The sequence below is a fragment of the Rousettus aegyptiacus genome, unplaced genomic scaffold, assembly GCF_014176215.1.
Source record: "Rousettus aegyptiacus isolate mRouAeg1 unplaced genomic scaffold, mRouAeg1.p scaffold_m13_p_6, whole genome shotgun sequence".
Taxonomy (NCBI): domain Eukaryota; kingdom Metazoa; phylum Chordata; class Mammalia; order Chiroptera; family Pteropodidae; genus Rousettus; species Rousettus aegyptiacus.
Window position 1 is genome coordinate 13,816,890 of NW_023416309.1, and position 16,935 is coordinate 13,833,824.

General features: G+C 34.9%; 1 protein-coding gene across 1 annotated transcript in view; it reads left to right on the forward strand.

Annotated features, from left to right (window-relative positions):
• The window catches only part of CFAP70 (cilia and flagella associated protein 70), a 76,873-nt gene that overhangs the window by 29,176 nt on the left and 30,762 nt on the right, over nt 1–16,935 (forward strand). The window contains 9 exon segments of the mRNA XM_016156921.2: nt 946–1,045; nt 2,630–2,764; nt 4,603–4,739; nt 4,741–4,768; nt 4,953–5,033; nt 6,621–6,712; nt 13,203–13,263; nt 13,593–13,787; nt 15,671–15,802. Coding sequence (XP_016012407.1) covers nt 946–1,045; nt 2,630–2,764; nt 4,603–4,739; nt 4,741–4,768; nt 4,953–5,033; nt 6,621–6,712; nt 13,203–13,263; nt 13,593–13,787; nt 15,671–15,802 — 961 coding nt within the window.

Sequence of the window (16,935 nt, forward strand, 5' to 3'; positions counted from 1 at the left end):
TTTAATAACCTTTTTTTCTTTCTGTCTTTATATGAGATGGGAAGGCCAGATGGGGCTGGAGGTGTCTAACTGCCCTTCCCCTGGGTAAGATAAGGCTCTGTAGTTTCCCTTAGTAGGCCTTCATTATGGAGGACACTTTGGGCATATTTCAAAAATGGTTACTTTTCCCTTCTCTCTGCCTAAGAGGATTTTTATCCTGTCTTCACTATGAGAAAATTCTGGGGTTCCTTGATTTAAAACCCCAAAAAGTGTGGGGAACCCCTGAGACTGAGACCCTAGGAGTTTTTAACTCTTGGGGTCCACACTCAGCCTCCAGCAATTTGTCAAAATTACCATTAAAGTGTTTCTACCTGTTATAGACTCCAGGGGCTTCTGCTGCCTGTAAACTGATCTCAGTTGTAATGCTCTGTACTTAGCTGTCTCTCCAAATTTCAGTGCGGTGATTTGCCCTATGAACTTAATTCTTAGATTGATCTAAGAAAACTTGCTGATTTTCAGTTTCGTCAGCTTCTTTCTTGTTTTGAGGACAGTTGTGAGAACTTCTAAACTCTTAGCATGCCAGTCAGCTGACACTGGAACCCCTATTCTATTTTCACAGTAATTATAAATGTATTTTATACTATTTTTGCATATTTGTCTGATTATTTCTTTAGAATAAATGACTAGCAGTGGAATTTCTGGGCCAAAGATTATGAACATTTTAAGGCATTTGATTCATATTGCAAAATTGCTCTAAAAATGTACAATTTGCCTCTGTTAGAAGTACAGTAGAATTATTTTCAGAATTTTATAGATTTGAAAAGGTATAAAAACCCACTTACCTAATAAAAATTTTATATATGTGTATCCCATTACTTTTTAAAAGAGATGAATACTTCTCTTTAACCTAAATTATGCTAAGTCCATTTCACATGTAATGCTTGTGGGCTAATTCTTGATATTCAGTTTTCAGAAGCGAATTGCTGATTGCCGACTCTGGCCTGTAGAAATCACAAGAGTTCCTCTGATTACTGCACCCAAAGGAAAAGCTACCAGATTTGATAAGGTAAATTTCTTTACTTAAAAATATTTATATAAGAAATGCTGGCTCAGACCCAACCTGTTATTCTGCTTCTAATTCTAATACAATGGAGTATATGAATGGATGTGGCTGTTCCCTAGGGTGACCAACTGATTCTGATTTGCTGAATAGTTCTGAAAGTTTCATGTCTCAAGAAACTTCCATCCCTGGCAAATTAGGATAACTGGTCATCCTAGCTCCCTATTGTCCACTGAAAGTTATTTAGCTTTTATTCTCTGACATCATATTTCCCTTTAGCCCTTCATTACAGTTTTACCATAGATAAAACCATACAAAATAGATATTTTTATAGGTCAAAAGTAGTTAAATATTGGCAATATGGTTCAAACTAATACATTTTTCTGAATTTCCTTTAGACTTACCTACTTAAAATATTTTAGCCTACTAATTAGAGTAATAGGGTTCATAGATGTACTACTAGTCTGAAAAGATATAGCTTCGATGAGCCTAGAATATATTACTTGTGCATGTGTGGTCTTTTATGCTTGTTCATAAACTCCCTGAGGATAGGGCTCCTGTCTTTGACTGCTTTGTATTCTCCACAGTACCTAGCATGATTTATGACATATATCAGATACTTAACAAGTACCTAAATTATTTTATTGATTTTTAAAATAGGATTTTGCAGAATGAAAATACTACTACTGTCTTTCTACCTCTCTCTTTGCTTAGATTTCTAAACAACATAATGTTATCATATGAACATAGGACTTTAATTTCTAATTATTATTTTAATAGGCAAAATGAAAGAGATTACTTTTAGCCTTGTGAGAATTAAATGTTTTCCTTCACTCTTTTCCTTATAAAAGTTTCCTATGGTAAACCATATGGCCATTTAAAATGATGTTAAGATATATTTATTGACATATTCTTCATCTTTGTAATGAGAGTTTGGATGAGATTAGGGAAGACAAATACATAACAGCAGACTGTTATTCATCTTCCTTCATCAGTGGCCGGTAGCACTGATCTGTTAGAGCACTCTTCCCTTCTGAACCCAGATAAAGATACAGAATCTTTTTCAACACAGTACTCTAAGACACCTCTACCAATTGATTAAAATGTCGGCATCAGTTAAAACCTATTTGTCAACATTGGTTCAGATGATTTGTAAGACCCCTTTTATTCATGTGAATCTGTGATCGAAAGCTAAAAGCCACAGCTTCTGATATCTTTTAAGGTTTTGTTGTTGTTGTTGTTATTGTTGTTTTTCACAAAGTTGTTTTTTTCAAAGAAGCAACATGGCGAAATTGACTTTTTGGTTGAATTTATATTTTATCAATTAATTTGTGTATGTGTTGATCCAACTACTGCCTTTACTATTCACTAGCACTATTTTTATGCATTATCTCAGTGACTACTGTATATTAAGCTTATTTTAGAGATAAAGAAATAAGCCCTAAATGTCTATGTTAATGGCCCAAAGTCAGCTAGTTAAATAGCATAACTTGTCCCTAAAGCCAGGTCTTTAAACTGTTGAGGCAGAGCTCCATACCTTATGCTGCATTGCTCTATACCACTAATATCTCTCTGGTTTTATTCCTTTAGGCAGATGATGAAAGTCAGCTTTCATTTCATGGTGTGGCTTATGTTAATATGGTCCCATTGCTGTATCCAGGTGTAAAGAGAATTCGGGGAGCTTTTCATATTTATCCTTACCTAGACAGTACAGTCTTTGAAAAGGTAAGAAAAAATTGTGTAGAATGTATTATCCTAATTTATCTTTTATATACATGTTTACTTAACATCTGTAGCATATACATCTTTGCAATGGATATCTGGAGCCAGTTTTCATACTGGGATGTTAAATATAGAGGCTTGCTGTCATTCTGCCATTGAACCTCAAAAAATTAGAGCCAAAAACTGGAAACAATCCAAATCTCTATTAATAGGTGAACAGAGAAAGAAATTGTATGGTATATCTATACTACTTAGAAAAAAAGAGAAAGGAACCCTTGATACATGCAACATGGATGAGTCCCAAATGCATCATGCTAAGTGAAAGAAGCCAGACAAAAGAGAGTCCATACTTTATGGTTCTATTTACAATTCTAGAAAACTAACCTAAAGCCATAGAAAGCAGATCGGTGGTTGCTTGGGAACAGGAATAGAGGGAGGGATGGATTACAAAGGAATGCGAAGAAACTATGAGGGATGATGGAAATGTTGGTCATCTTGATTGTGGTGATGGTTTCACATGTGTATGTATATGCCAAAATTAATCAAACTGTATACTTTAGATATGTAATTTGTTACAATTTTACCTCAGTAAAGTTGGATACAAAATCTTTAGGATAATGAAAGAAATCTATTATGTTAATTGTGCAAAAATTTAAATCCATGTGCTGATGAATAAGCACATGGTTCTCTCAGTTTTCAGATGTTAAAAATGTTAAAATCATCCATTTGTCTAAATATAGAAAAAGAATATATATGTATATATTCAAGCAAAAGGTCAATTTAATCATATTGCTTCTAGGAGAAAGTGAGGCTTTGTAAAATACAATAATAAAAACATTTAATATATGTATTCATATACTATTTCATATACTATTCTATCATTATTAGGACAGCTATTTTTCAATAACAGAGTCATGAAAGACCCATTATCTATTTTCAAACCAACTGAGTAGCAAACTCTATATAAGTATCCTTTGAATCGGAAATTGCACTTACTGGGATTATTCTTAAATAATTTAATAGGGTTGCAACCCCTATATTCGTGAAAACTTTTGGGGATTTATAATAGCGAAACCAAAAAATAAGATTATGTGTCTAAAATATAAAAAGGCTTATTAAATTATTGTAAATAAAAATGATGGAATATTCATCCATTTAAAAAAATCATTAGTGTTGTGTAGATAGATAGTTAAATGGAAAAAACAATAGTGAAAATATCCATTACCCCCAGTGTTTTCTCGTGACCTTTCCTGTTATCCTCCTCTTCTATCTCTGTTTACTCCTCCCCTTTTTTGGGAGCAGGTGGCTGTTTTTTTTCACTCAGCATAAATTATATTTTGATTCATTCATGTTGTTTAATTTAAACATTTTTGTAAGGTTCTTTTACAGTGTTTATCTATAGTTTGAATTTCCCTGTGCAAAGTTTTTATTTTGATCCTTAAACTTGCCCTATTCTTCAAATCCTAATTGATGGGTTAGTAGTAATAAGATAATACTTCTTATACAGAAATAAATCCTACCACTTAAAGTTATTTGAAATTATGCATCAAGGATTGAAAGCTGTCTGATAACAAGTTATAAGATACCAAAATCAAGCCAGATTGAAAAGTCTCCCCTTGGGAATTTAAGTGATAGGGTGGGCAGCTAACTTTCTACAGTGGTTTTACCCATTCAACAAGTGTGGCAATGCAATGAAGTTTTTCACTTTCCTGAGCTCTCTTTGATCCTACAATGATGAAATTATCTAGAAGACTAAATGATATTAAGTAATAATTTGGGTTTCTTTTATTTGTCTATGATTCATTGCATCTTTTTGTTTTTTTGTTTGTTTTTTTTTTCAGACTAAGTGTTTATTTAGCTTGTTCCGGGATACTGGCCATCATTTGATTCAAAATAACAAAATAGGAGGAATTAATTCTCCATTGTCTAAACCAGTTATTTCTAAGAACCTGAAAGAAGAAAAAATAGTAAGAAACAGATAAAGGAAGGCCTATGCCTGGGGATGTGGTAGGTTGTTGAGAAAGTGATGATTTTGCTGGTTTTGTTGCATTCTGGAGGTTTGCACTGATTTCTTATTTTGTGAATTGCCTCAATTTAGTTTGTATTTTGGTGCAACATAATAATCATCATTCCTGCCATTATGAAGACCATGTAAGAATTCCATTTTTGAGGTGTGTTCATTTTCTTTCAGCAAGCGTCTAGTATAAAATCTCAGAGTTCAGATACTCCTTTGGAAATTGAACCCACTCTAAACCACAATCCAGAAGGACAGGTAACTATGAATAAAGAGTTGGAAAATTAAGTTTAAATTCATCAGTTCTTTATTGAGCAAGGTAGTATATGGTATAGTGAAAAATGCTCATTATTTGAGTTACCATCTCAGATTTCCAATAATTAGTTTATAACCTTGGACAAATTTCTTTGTTTTGTTGAGACTTTCTAAAATGAGGAGGTACCAGATTAACTTTGAGGTCCTTTCCAGCATTAAAATTATGTGTCTTTTATTACTCTACTATATTAAGTGCTATGAGGGATGCAAAGATGCATTATCTGCAGCACTTATTCATCTGCTCTCAGGACACTCAAGTCTGGTGGTTAAAACAGACTGGTACATAACTAATAGTAATATAGAATTTTGATGAATGCTATCCTAGTAGTACAAATAAAAGTGCTGTGTGGTCTCAGAGAAGACAGAGTAATAGCTACTAGGATAGGACAGTCTCAGAAGGCTTTGTGGAAGAGATGTCATTCAAGCTAAGTAGTGAAAGATGAAGAGAACCTTTTGCCAGATAAAGATAGAGGGAGAGGCATTTTATGGCCAGGGAACAGCTTGAGTCAAGGCACAATAAAAGATAGCTGAATTCTGAGTGCATCAATTACTTCAGTGTATGGTATAGAGAAATGAAAAGAAAGGAGAGATTCTAGAATAAAATGAGAAAGAAAAGAGAGGCTGAGTTGAGTTATAGAATGGTTTTGAGAGACTTACTAAAAAGTTTGGGCTTCAATCTATAGGGAACAAGGGACTCTTGAACCTCATCTTAGGGACTCACATTAAAGGTTTTTAAGCTATCTAGAAATAAGACCTCATATGTGTTTCAGGGTAGAACTCTTGCAAGGATGTGAAAAAGAGAAATTGAAATTGAGATAGGGGCTTTAGATATCAGTTTATAGGCTTTTCTTATAGTACGGATGAGTGTTGATGACAGTCTGATTTAGGGAAGGGGTTGTATTAAAGGAAGTCAGAAACTTGAAGAGGTAAAGTGTGAAATTGAGAAGCTTTAGGGTTGTCAAGGAAGAAAAGTTAAAGATAACTCAAGTTTCGAGCTTTACTTTCTGGAAGGGTGATGAAATCATTAAGAGAAAAGTCAAAAGAGAAGTTAATACAGGGGGAAATGAGAAGTTCGATTTTGGACATGGTATATGTACAATGCTGGGTAGAAATGTCCATCAGGTTGCAGTTGGTAGATGGTGGTGAGGAGACTGTGAGTGGGAATATCAGAAGGTTATGAAGAGAATATTTCTACAGGACTCATGAAAGAGCGTTAGTGGAAGAAATAATGGCATTCACTTAAAACAGTTTCAAGAAAAGTCTTGAACAAGTTAATAGGGCTTCAGCTAGGGTAAATATCTCCAAGAATTAAATTGAAAACCCTTTTCTGCAAGACATAACCACTGTTGCTATTTTTCTTTCTAGTTGTTTTTCTATGTAAAAAATATTTTAGCAGTCAAGATCACATTATATGTATAGTGATATATGCAGTTTTCTCACTTACATTGTGAACATTATCTTATGTTACTAAAATTTTTTCATAAATATCTTTTTCTGAAAAGAATAAATTAGAGAAAAATGTCTTTACAGCAATATGTAGAAGCAGGGACATACATCGTGTTGGAGATAGAGCTAGACAAAGCCTTGGTTCCAAAGCGAATGCCAGAGGAGCTAGCCGGACGGTATGTAGCAATGGTTCTCATATCTGTTTTGCAAAAACGATTTAGATATAAGTAAAAGAAAGTCAGTTTGTTCCCGTAAATGTAATTTCCCCTGGGATAAGCATCAATTTTCTGTTTTTCTTTTCAAATGAAGTTTCTTATGTTACTATTTTCTTATTACTAAAACAGTATATGCCTACTACAAAAATTTTGAGAAAATCAAGATTAGCAAGAAAACATGTAAAAACACTCAGATTTCTGCTTACCCAGTGATAACCACTTTTATCACCTTGGCATATATCCTTCTGAAGTTATTGTAAAGCCCCTATTATACAAACACACATCCCATGTCACATATGTATGTAATACATATATGTATTCTTTACAAACTAATTTATATTGTACTGTAGTGCTTGATTGTATTTCTAGGAAAATTGTCCATTTCATCTAGGTTATCCAATTTGTTGATGTACAGTTGTTCATGATATTCTTTTATTATTCTTTTTATCTTTGTAAAATGGGGAGCAATCTCCCAACTTTTATTTCTGATTTTAGTAATTGGAGTTTTTTCTTTTTTCTGAGTTCACCTACCTAAAGATTTATAAATTTTATTGGTCTTTTCAAAGAATTTCTGTTTTTTTTTTCCTATTTTATTTATATCAACTCTAATCTTTATTAGTTCCTTACTTCTGCTACCTTTGAGTTTAGTTTTTTCTCCTTTTCTAATTTTTTAAGGTATACAGTTAGTTTACTGATTTGCAAGCTTTCTTCTTTTTAATGTACGAGTTAGAGCTATAAATTTCTCTATGAACACTTCTTTCATATCATCCCATAAGTTTTTGTATGTTGTGTTTTTGTTCTCATTCGTCTCAATGTATTTTCTTATTTCCCTGTGTTTTTTTTTTTTTTGACATATTGTTTAAAAGTGTGTTGGTTAGATGATTGGATAAAGAAGTTATGGTTCATATATACAATGGAATATTACTCGGTCATTAAAAAATGGACCTAGAGGTTATTATGCTTAGTCAATAATAAACATAAGTTAGACAGAGAAAGATAAATACCATATGATTTCATTGATATGCAGAATCTAAAGAACAAAAAGAACAAACTAATAAAAAATAGACTCACAAATATATAGCACAATTTGGTGATAGATAGAGGGGAGGGGAGTTTGGTGGGCTGGGGTAAGGGGTGTAGGGTTAAAGAAGTACAAATTAGTGGTCGATAGATGGTCACAGGGATGAGGAGGAGAATAGCATAGAGAATGTAGTTAGCATTAATATATTGGCTAGGTGGAAAACCGGAGGAGAGAAGGAGCAATTAGGGGGATCATTTTATAAACAATATAAATGTCTAACTAATGTACTGTATACTTAAAACTAATTTTTAAAAAATGAGTTGCTTAATTTCCAGATTTTTGCAAATTTTTCAGTTTTCAGTTACCTTTGTTATTGATTTCTAATTTTTCCCATTGTAATTAGAAAAGATACTTTGTATGATTTCAGTCTTTTAGAATTTATTGAGATTATTTTGTGACCTATCATATGATCTGTCCTGCAGAATGTTTCCTGTGCACTTGAGAAGAATGTGTTTCTGTGTTGTTAGATGGAGCGTTCTGTAGATGTTCATAGGTAAAATTGGTTTATACTATTGTTTAAGTCCTCTATTTCCTTATGATCTTCTCTCTGGTTGTTCTATTATTGAAAGTGGGGTATTAAAGTTTTTATTGTTGAGGAGCTGCCTATTTCTCTCTTCAATTGTCTCGATTTTTGCTTGATTTATTTTAGGGCTCTGCTGTAAGGTACATTTATGTTTATGATTTTTATATCTCTTTGTCTCTTGTTATCTTTTTTGATTTAAAGTCTGTTTTCTCTGATGGTAATATAGCCACCCCAGCTCTGTTTGTGTTACTTTTTGCACAAAATATCTTTTTCTATCTTCCTACTTTCAACCTCTTCGTGTTTTTCTATCTAAAAGGACTATCTTGTAGACAACACATAGATGGATCCTGTTTTTTAAAAAAATCCAATCTGCCAATCTCTGCCTTTTAATAGGAAAGTTTAAGCCATTTAATGTGATTACTGAAGAAGGATTTACTTCTACCATATATCTATTTATCTCCTTCATCACTGCCTTTTATATATTTAATTGATTTTTAACAATGTATGATTTAGAGTCTCTTTCCTTTTATTTATATTTTTTAGTTATTTTCTTAGTGCTTACTTTGGGGATTACAATGATTATCTATAATCTATAACAACCTAGTTTGCGTATTACCAATTTAGCTTCAATATTATATACCCTATTCCTATACCTTTCTCTCTCCCCACCCCTGTCTTTATATCATTGTCACATATTTTTATACAAATATTTATAGTTATTATTTTAGGACTTTTTTTCTAAAAAAGAGATAAAGAGGAATTATAAACCAAAAGTACCAGAGTTTTTAATTTCTTTATTCGTCTTTGAATTATTGACCAGTGTCCGTTCATTTTAGCCAGGACTTCATTTAGTATTTCTTTTCTTTAAATTAATTAATTAGTTAAATAATTATTTTAATTCAAGAAATGATTTAAATTTTTTCTCCCATCTACCAATCCTCTCCCCCTACCCTCTGATAACCACTAGTACATTGTTCATATCCATGAGTCTCTGTTTGTTTCTCCTGTTCATTTGTTGCTTTTAGGTTTATATCCCACATATAAGTGATATCATGTGATTTTCAACTTTTTTTGTCTGCCTTATTTCACTCAGCATGATTATCTCGAGGTCCATCCATGTTGTTGCAAATGGTGGTATTAAATCTCTTCTTTTGACTGAGCAATATTCCATTGTATATATGTACCACAGTTTCTTTAGCCAGTCATCTATCGTAGGACACTTTGGTTGCTTCCATGTACTTGCCACTGTGAATAATGTTGCTATAAACATTGATGTACAAATATCTTTTTGGCTATGGATTTTCACCTCTTTGGGGTAAATACCCAGTAGAGGAATTGCTTGATCATATGGTAGATCAATTTTTAGCTTTTTGAGAAACCTCCATACTGTTTTCCATAGTGTAAGCCAGTCCCTTCTGTCCTGCAAAGTTTCTGTTGAGAAATCAGCTGATAGCAATATGGGAGCTTCGTTGTAGATAATTAACTGCTTTTCTCTTGCTGCTTTTAAGATTTTCTCTTTGTTTTAACCTTTGGCATTTTAATTATGATGTGCCTCGATGTGGGCCTTTTTGGGTTCATCTTGTTTGGGACTCTCTGCCCTTTCTAGACTTGTATATCTATATCCTTCACCAGGTTAGGAACATTTTCCATCATTATTTCTTGAAATAGTTTTTCAATTCCTTGCTCTCTCTGTTTTTTTTCTGCTACCCCATGATGCGAATTTTGTTGTGCTTGATGTTGTCCTAGAGGCTCCTATAAACTATCTTTATTTTTTAAATTCTTTTTCTTGTTTGCTGTTTTGATTAGGTGTTTTCTGCTACCCTGATTTTGCCTTCTGCTTCATCTAATCTTCTGGTTCCTTCTATTGTATTCTTTATTTTACTTATTATATACTTTATTTTTCTGACTGCTTATTTTTAATGGTTTCTATGCCTTTATTTAGGCTTACTATTTCTTTGCTGAAGTTCTCACTTAGTTCCTTGAGCATCCTTATAACCAGTGTTTCAAACTCTACATCTGCTAGATTGTTTGCCTCCATTTCATTTAGTTCTTTTTCTGGAGTTTTATTCTGTTCTTTCATTTGGGACATTGTTCCTTTGTTGAATTCTCCCCCTTCCCAGCCTGCAGGCACCATATCTGAGTCTCCATTAACCTGGCTAACACTGTTTGTTCCACCCTGGTGATTCCCTGAGACCTGTTCCACCCAACTTTTGGACCCATTCGAGACACTTTTGGTGGCTTTTTCATACAAATTACCTGTCTTAGCTTGTAATACAGAGTTTTCTAAAATCTCTCAAAGCTTTACAAACCCAAAACAAGCAGCATCTGGCCTCAGTGTGCTCTGTACCTCTTGCTAACCAGCCCCAAGCCTGGCACTAGTAACCAGCTAACCTCAGTTTGAAGCTTACCCTTTCCTAGGCACCTCTAATCCTAGCACAAGTGGCATTCATCAGCATATCACTTTTTAGGTCATGTCGGGTGACCCCATGGAAGTGCTGACCTTCGCCTGCACCAAAGCCCCTCCCAAGAGGCCCCAGAACCAACACACCAGCTTCAGACCACACCAAGAGCACCACCCAACCACTTCTACAAATGACACATTCAAAGGGCTGACTTGGGAGGCACCAGAGCCCTGATAGAGAATCCTGCTCTATGGGGGTCAGCCCCTGCACAACAGTTCCTTCACTGTTGTCACAGGCAGTCCTCACAGCCAATCAACTTGAGGGTCAGTCCCTCCCATTGATGTACCAACAGCAATCAAGGATCAACTACAACAGGAGGGTACCCAAGGGACACACCTGGAGCACATGGCCCAGGTGACTAGGGAGGCTATACCACTGAGCACCACAGGTCACCTACTACATAAAGCCACTTTATCAAGACCAGCAGATGTAGCACCTCTACTTAATACATAGAAACAAACACAGGGAGGCAGCCAAAATAAGTAATTTATACTTTTATTTCAAATATCTTTATTGAGATAGAATTCACATACCTTTCATTCCACCCATTTAAAGTATACAATTCAATGACTTTTAGGATACTCACAGAGTTGTACAGCCATCACTACAATCAACTTTATAATATTTTTATTACCTCTGAAAGAAACTTCATATAGATTAGCAGTCATTCTATATTTCCTCCCAACTCTTATGGCTACCTACTTCCCATCCGTTGGAAACCATTTATCTACTTTTTGTCTGTGTATATTTGCTAACTCTGGACATTTCATATAAATGGAACCACAGAACATGCGTTTCTTTTTTGTGACTAGTTTCTTTCATTTAACAATGCTATTAAGGTTCATTTATCAGTACTTCATATATCAGTACTTCATTTCTTTATTGCTGAATAATATTTCATAGTATAGATATATCACATTTTGTTTTTTCCTTCATGCGATGGGCATTTGGAAAATTTATTCTTAATTACAGTATTCAATAATAATTGTATTAAAATTGGAGTCAATTCAAGTAACTCTTATGCTCAGAAACTACCAGTGACTCCCCATCACACTCTGAGTAAAAATCAAAGTCCTTACAGCGGCTTTCAAGGGCCTACATGTTCTGTGCTTTTCCCTCTCTTTTTCAGTCCTGCCAAACTGGCCTCCCTGCTATCCTTCACACATGCCAGGAACACTGTTGCAGAAAGGCTTTTATACTTGTTGTTCCCTTTGCTTGTAACTTCCTTGCCCCTGATTTCTACACAACTTGTTTTTTCCTTCCCTCAGGTCTTCACTCAAATGTTATCATTTCAGGGAGTAAGGCTTTCTTTAGTGAAATACACTTTCCCACTTTACCACCCCAAACCCCAACATAACTCTGTCTGCCTTCCTGTGTTCTCTATGGCACATATCACTAACATATTTATCTTAATTATGTAACTTGTTTATTGTTTTTCTTTCCCCACTAGAGCATTTTTGTCCATTTTGTTTAATGCCCTTTCCCCAGAATCTAGAAAGGCACCTATTGGATAAGAGGCACTCAGTATATATGTTGAAAGAATGAATGGATGAGTAACATTGTCTCTGGAGTGAAACTGGGTAGCTGGAAAGCAAAGTTGGAAGAAGATAATTTATTACATATTGTTTCATATCTCTTAAGCTTTGAATAATATGATGAATATATTAACTATTAAATAATATTAAAATTAGAAATTACAGAGAGGTATATAATCACATAGGATCTACTAAAGAAAAACTGAAATTTTGAATTTTATAGTAAACTTTAAGGCAGTACAATATACTTCAGCAGGAATCTGAAACTATGAGGAGGAAAAGCTATAAATTAATTCCCTCTAGGTTCTTGTAAGGTCTCCTGAAAATGGAAGGTAGAAGTTTTGGCATAGTAGTTTGACAGTGACAAAATATATTTTCTTACCATAAAGTTGGATATCATCATTGTAATTTAATGTAGTCTTGTAAATTATAACCTAGATGGAAAGGAAAGGAAAGCTTTTACTTGCTTGCACCATTTAAATTTCCAAAGCTTTATGCTTTCAGAGACTCTACTGGGTGCACCTAAAATGCTAACACTCATTTTTTCTAACTCCCGAGTCAAACAATGGTTTAAAATACGTAAGGGTAAAACCAGGGATCAAATTAGCCAAAAGTACTACTTAGCTACTCTGAGTAGCGTCTTCTTTGCTTCCTTTCTATCTATACCTATGTCCATACCTATATATTATTCTGGGGTTCATGTCTAGGCTTTTTGATGAGAAAATAGCACAGCGCTCAAGGACAGTGGGAGAACAGATCCTAGATCCCCCTGACCCAGACTTTTTGTAGGTGGGAAATAAAGAGAACATAAATATGCAGATAATAAAGTTGTTATGTTTTCCTCATGCAGGGTAAAGGAAATGATTCCTCCAAGGCCACCTCTTACTCGTCGGACAGGAGGAGCTCAGAAGGCAAGTGACGAAGCCAAGATCCAACTATAAGGCATAAGGTGTTGAGTGTACTCATTTGAAAATAAGGCATGGATTTTCAATATGTTTTTCAAAAGGAGTGAGAAATGGTAGCTTTACATATTTTCCTTTCTGTGTCTATTTGTGACCAGTGCCTTATGGTGAATAGTATTTAGTGTTTAATCTTTTGCTGCTGGTCTCTGAGATGGGAAGAAAAGGATAATTTATACTTATAGTATTATTCAATGTAAAACCCAATCCAGTTTTCAGACTTCTATTCCACATCTTGACCTCTCTGAGGCCTCTATATCAGACATTTCATATTTTCCTAGGCGGTGAGTGACTACCACTTGCAGATCAAGAACATTTCTAGAGCCATTCTAGATGAGTATCACAGGATGTTTGGAAAACAGGTGGCCAAACTGGAGAGTGATGTAGATAGTGAGACCCTGGAGGAGCAGAAGTGCCAGCTCAACTATGAACTTAATTGCTCTGGAAAATACTTTGCTTTCAAAGAACAACTAAAGGTAAATATTTATTTATTTAATTATTCTGTGTGTTTCAGGAAGCATCTTCTCTACATACCCAGTTATATTTTTTTTTTGGCTATGTTTGACTATACTTTCATCTTTCTTTCTTGTTGATGCAGAGAGCTGTGTTCTCCATAATAGACTATTAAGAGAAGCTCCACTCTTGCTGAGCCTTGGAATGGTTCAGTATCCATCCTGAGCGTGAGCTTTTAAGAATTTAATTCTTTGCTTGAGGCTAGGTCAGATTTTGGGCCAGATTTCATGTTGCTCTAGCAAGCAGAAACTGTGTACCTGGTACAGATTCCATGACTATTATCGCTGTCTCTCATTACAAACTTTTCTCTAGGCCATAGAATCACTAAGATTTGTGAAAAATTTACTTAATAGTAATTTCCTAAATAATAATGGCTAACATTTTTTGAGTATTTGCTGTATGTTAGACAAAATTTCAAATGCTTCATGTCTTCACAACAACCCTATGAGGTAGGTACTCCCCATTTTACAGATAGAGAAATGCAACAATTGATTAAGTAATTTGTGGAAGGTCACAGAGCTAGTAAAGGTCAAAGGTAGGATTCAACTATAGGCAATCTGGCTCCAGAACTTGTTCTTTTTTTTTTTTTTTTTAAAGATTTTTATTAACATATAGCTAACATGCAATATTATATTAGTTTCAGGTATATACTATAGTTATTCAACATTTATATATCTAAAGGAGTGATCAGTATGGTAAGTGTAGCAACCATCTGACACTGTACAACACTATCACAATATTATTGACTATATTCCCTATGCTATACATTATATCCTTATAACTTATTTATTTTGTAGCTGGAAATTTGAATCTCTTATTTTCCTTCGCGTTTCCCCTCTTAAAATTTTTTTTTGATTACAGTTGACATTCAGTATTATTTTATATTAGTTTCAGGTGCAGAACTCATGTTATTAGCTGCTTCACTGCACTTCCTCTCTATGCACATTTACTATGTGCCTTGAACTATACTAAACAGATACACAAAGAAAGCACATGGAAGTAATAAAATAAAAAATAATAGATGCTCATAAAGGCAAGAGGCTATTCTCAGTAGGTGGCATAATCACATCTTGGTTTGATTCCTGATTCTACCATCACTATCTGGATGACCTTAGTCAAGTGACTTTACCTCTCTGAGCCTTGATTCCTTTGCCTAACAATGAGGGTTGATATTAATATTATCATATGGGGTCATTATGAGAATTAAATAAATATGCATTTAAATATGCATTCATGGAAAGTGTTTAGTACAAAACCTGGCAATGTTATTAGCTTAGGGGGAAAAAGAAGGAGGAGCCATCCTGGCTGTAGCAATATATTATTTGTATAGCATTTTAAGCTTCACTACCTGTTATTTCTCTTTGGCTTCTCAATAATCTGAAGTAAGAAAGTAATACAAGAAATTCATATTTATTTAACAGATAAGGAAACTGAGGTACCAATACCTCAAAAAATAATTTGTGAGGTTGTATAGTAGCAGGATAAGAACCAGAATTTTATTCTCCAGACTCTCAAATTTGGCCTTTCTCCCTTGAATCATATGACCACCGTGAGAGACATAATGTGTAAACCTAATGTTAACGTTTTCTTTGGCTTCATGACTCTCTTTACACAGTGTGAGTCCGGCATTGACCATATTAGTGATGATAGTGACATCAAGAAAATAAATCATACAGAGTATGTTGATTGGGGTAAAATCAGCGAGCCAACAGTTTAGTGGTCACCAAGGGAGAAATCAATCACCTTCTGAAGTTCTGATGAGCCTTTGACTGGAAGCTTAAGGGAGGCCTGTGCTGTCAGCATGGGGCTGGACTCTATTATCATATGCGACCTGTGTCTCTTACAGCATGCTGTGGTAAAGATTGTGAGAGAGAAATATTTGAAGACAACATCATTTGAAAGCCAGGAGGAACTTCAGACATTTATTAGTGAGCTCTATGTGTTCTTGGTGGATCAGATGCATGTGGCTTTAAACCAGGTAGGTACTCAACTCAGAGCCCTATAGAGTATCAGGGTTTCCCCTGAGTGATTCCTTCCTTGCTTGCATCCTTTATTCCTTAATTCTACAAACATTTATTGAGATATCTGCTCTATGCTAGGTGCTAAAAACAGATGATAGGAAACTGCTTAAGTTATAAGACTAATTTTAGGGAAAACGGGGTGTATATCTTCAACTTTCTAGAAAAATTAATTTCACAACTGTCAAATGTGATGGATAAAGAATATGTAAAACCAGCTATGTAAATTATGGAGCAAAAATTATCATTCTATTTATTCTGTAAATGCATGCAGTTTTCAATTTTTTCCTACAAGATTGACAATAAAACAAAGAAAAACTATGAATTTTCAGATAGTATACCTGAATGACAATGACATTTCAAAAATGCCTTTTCTATTCCTCCTCCTTGTCCATTTATATCTATTATTTGCACAGCTTGCATATTACTTTTATTTGCTCATTTTAAAATATATGCCTTTATGGTTTATTTTAATACAATGATGAAGTCAGTCTTTTTGTCTCCCTGATAGTCTGTCTCTGACCAGCTATGCCTCCTCAAAGCCTTTATTCTATTTGTCTCTTTTGCACTGTTTCCCACTCTCCCCCCACCCCCCACCCCCCACCCCCGTTTAATTGTCCCCTGCCTCCAACTTCTACCCTTGATCTTTGGATGTTGCCATTTTCCCCCTTAAGAACTGGATCTCTGAAGGCAGGGCATCTCCTCCCACATGCTCGTAGTGTGCACCCAGGGCCCGGTATCCCCGGGGGGGGGGGGGGAGGGCTGGTGCAACCCGGGCGCACAGGGCCTGGCTCACACAGGGGGCCTAGCACACCTGGGGTATGGTCCGTGGCTCCACCTGGGGCACGACCCCAGGACCTTCTGCCTGTAAAGCAAACATACTAACCACTACACTATGGAGTCACCCCTTCACTGTTTTTTCTTCTATGCCACCATCACTCTTCTTTCACCTTGTTCAGCCTTCCTGAAAGAAGTAGGAGAAGAGTGTTCAGTATCCTAGGATTAAGAGTGCAATTCTACATTGGGCACAGATGATTTGGATTATTTAATTTGGAAAGCAATTGAGTATGAGATGGTAATAACGATTGCCTTT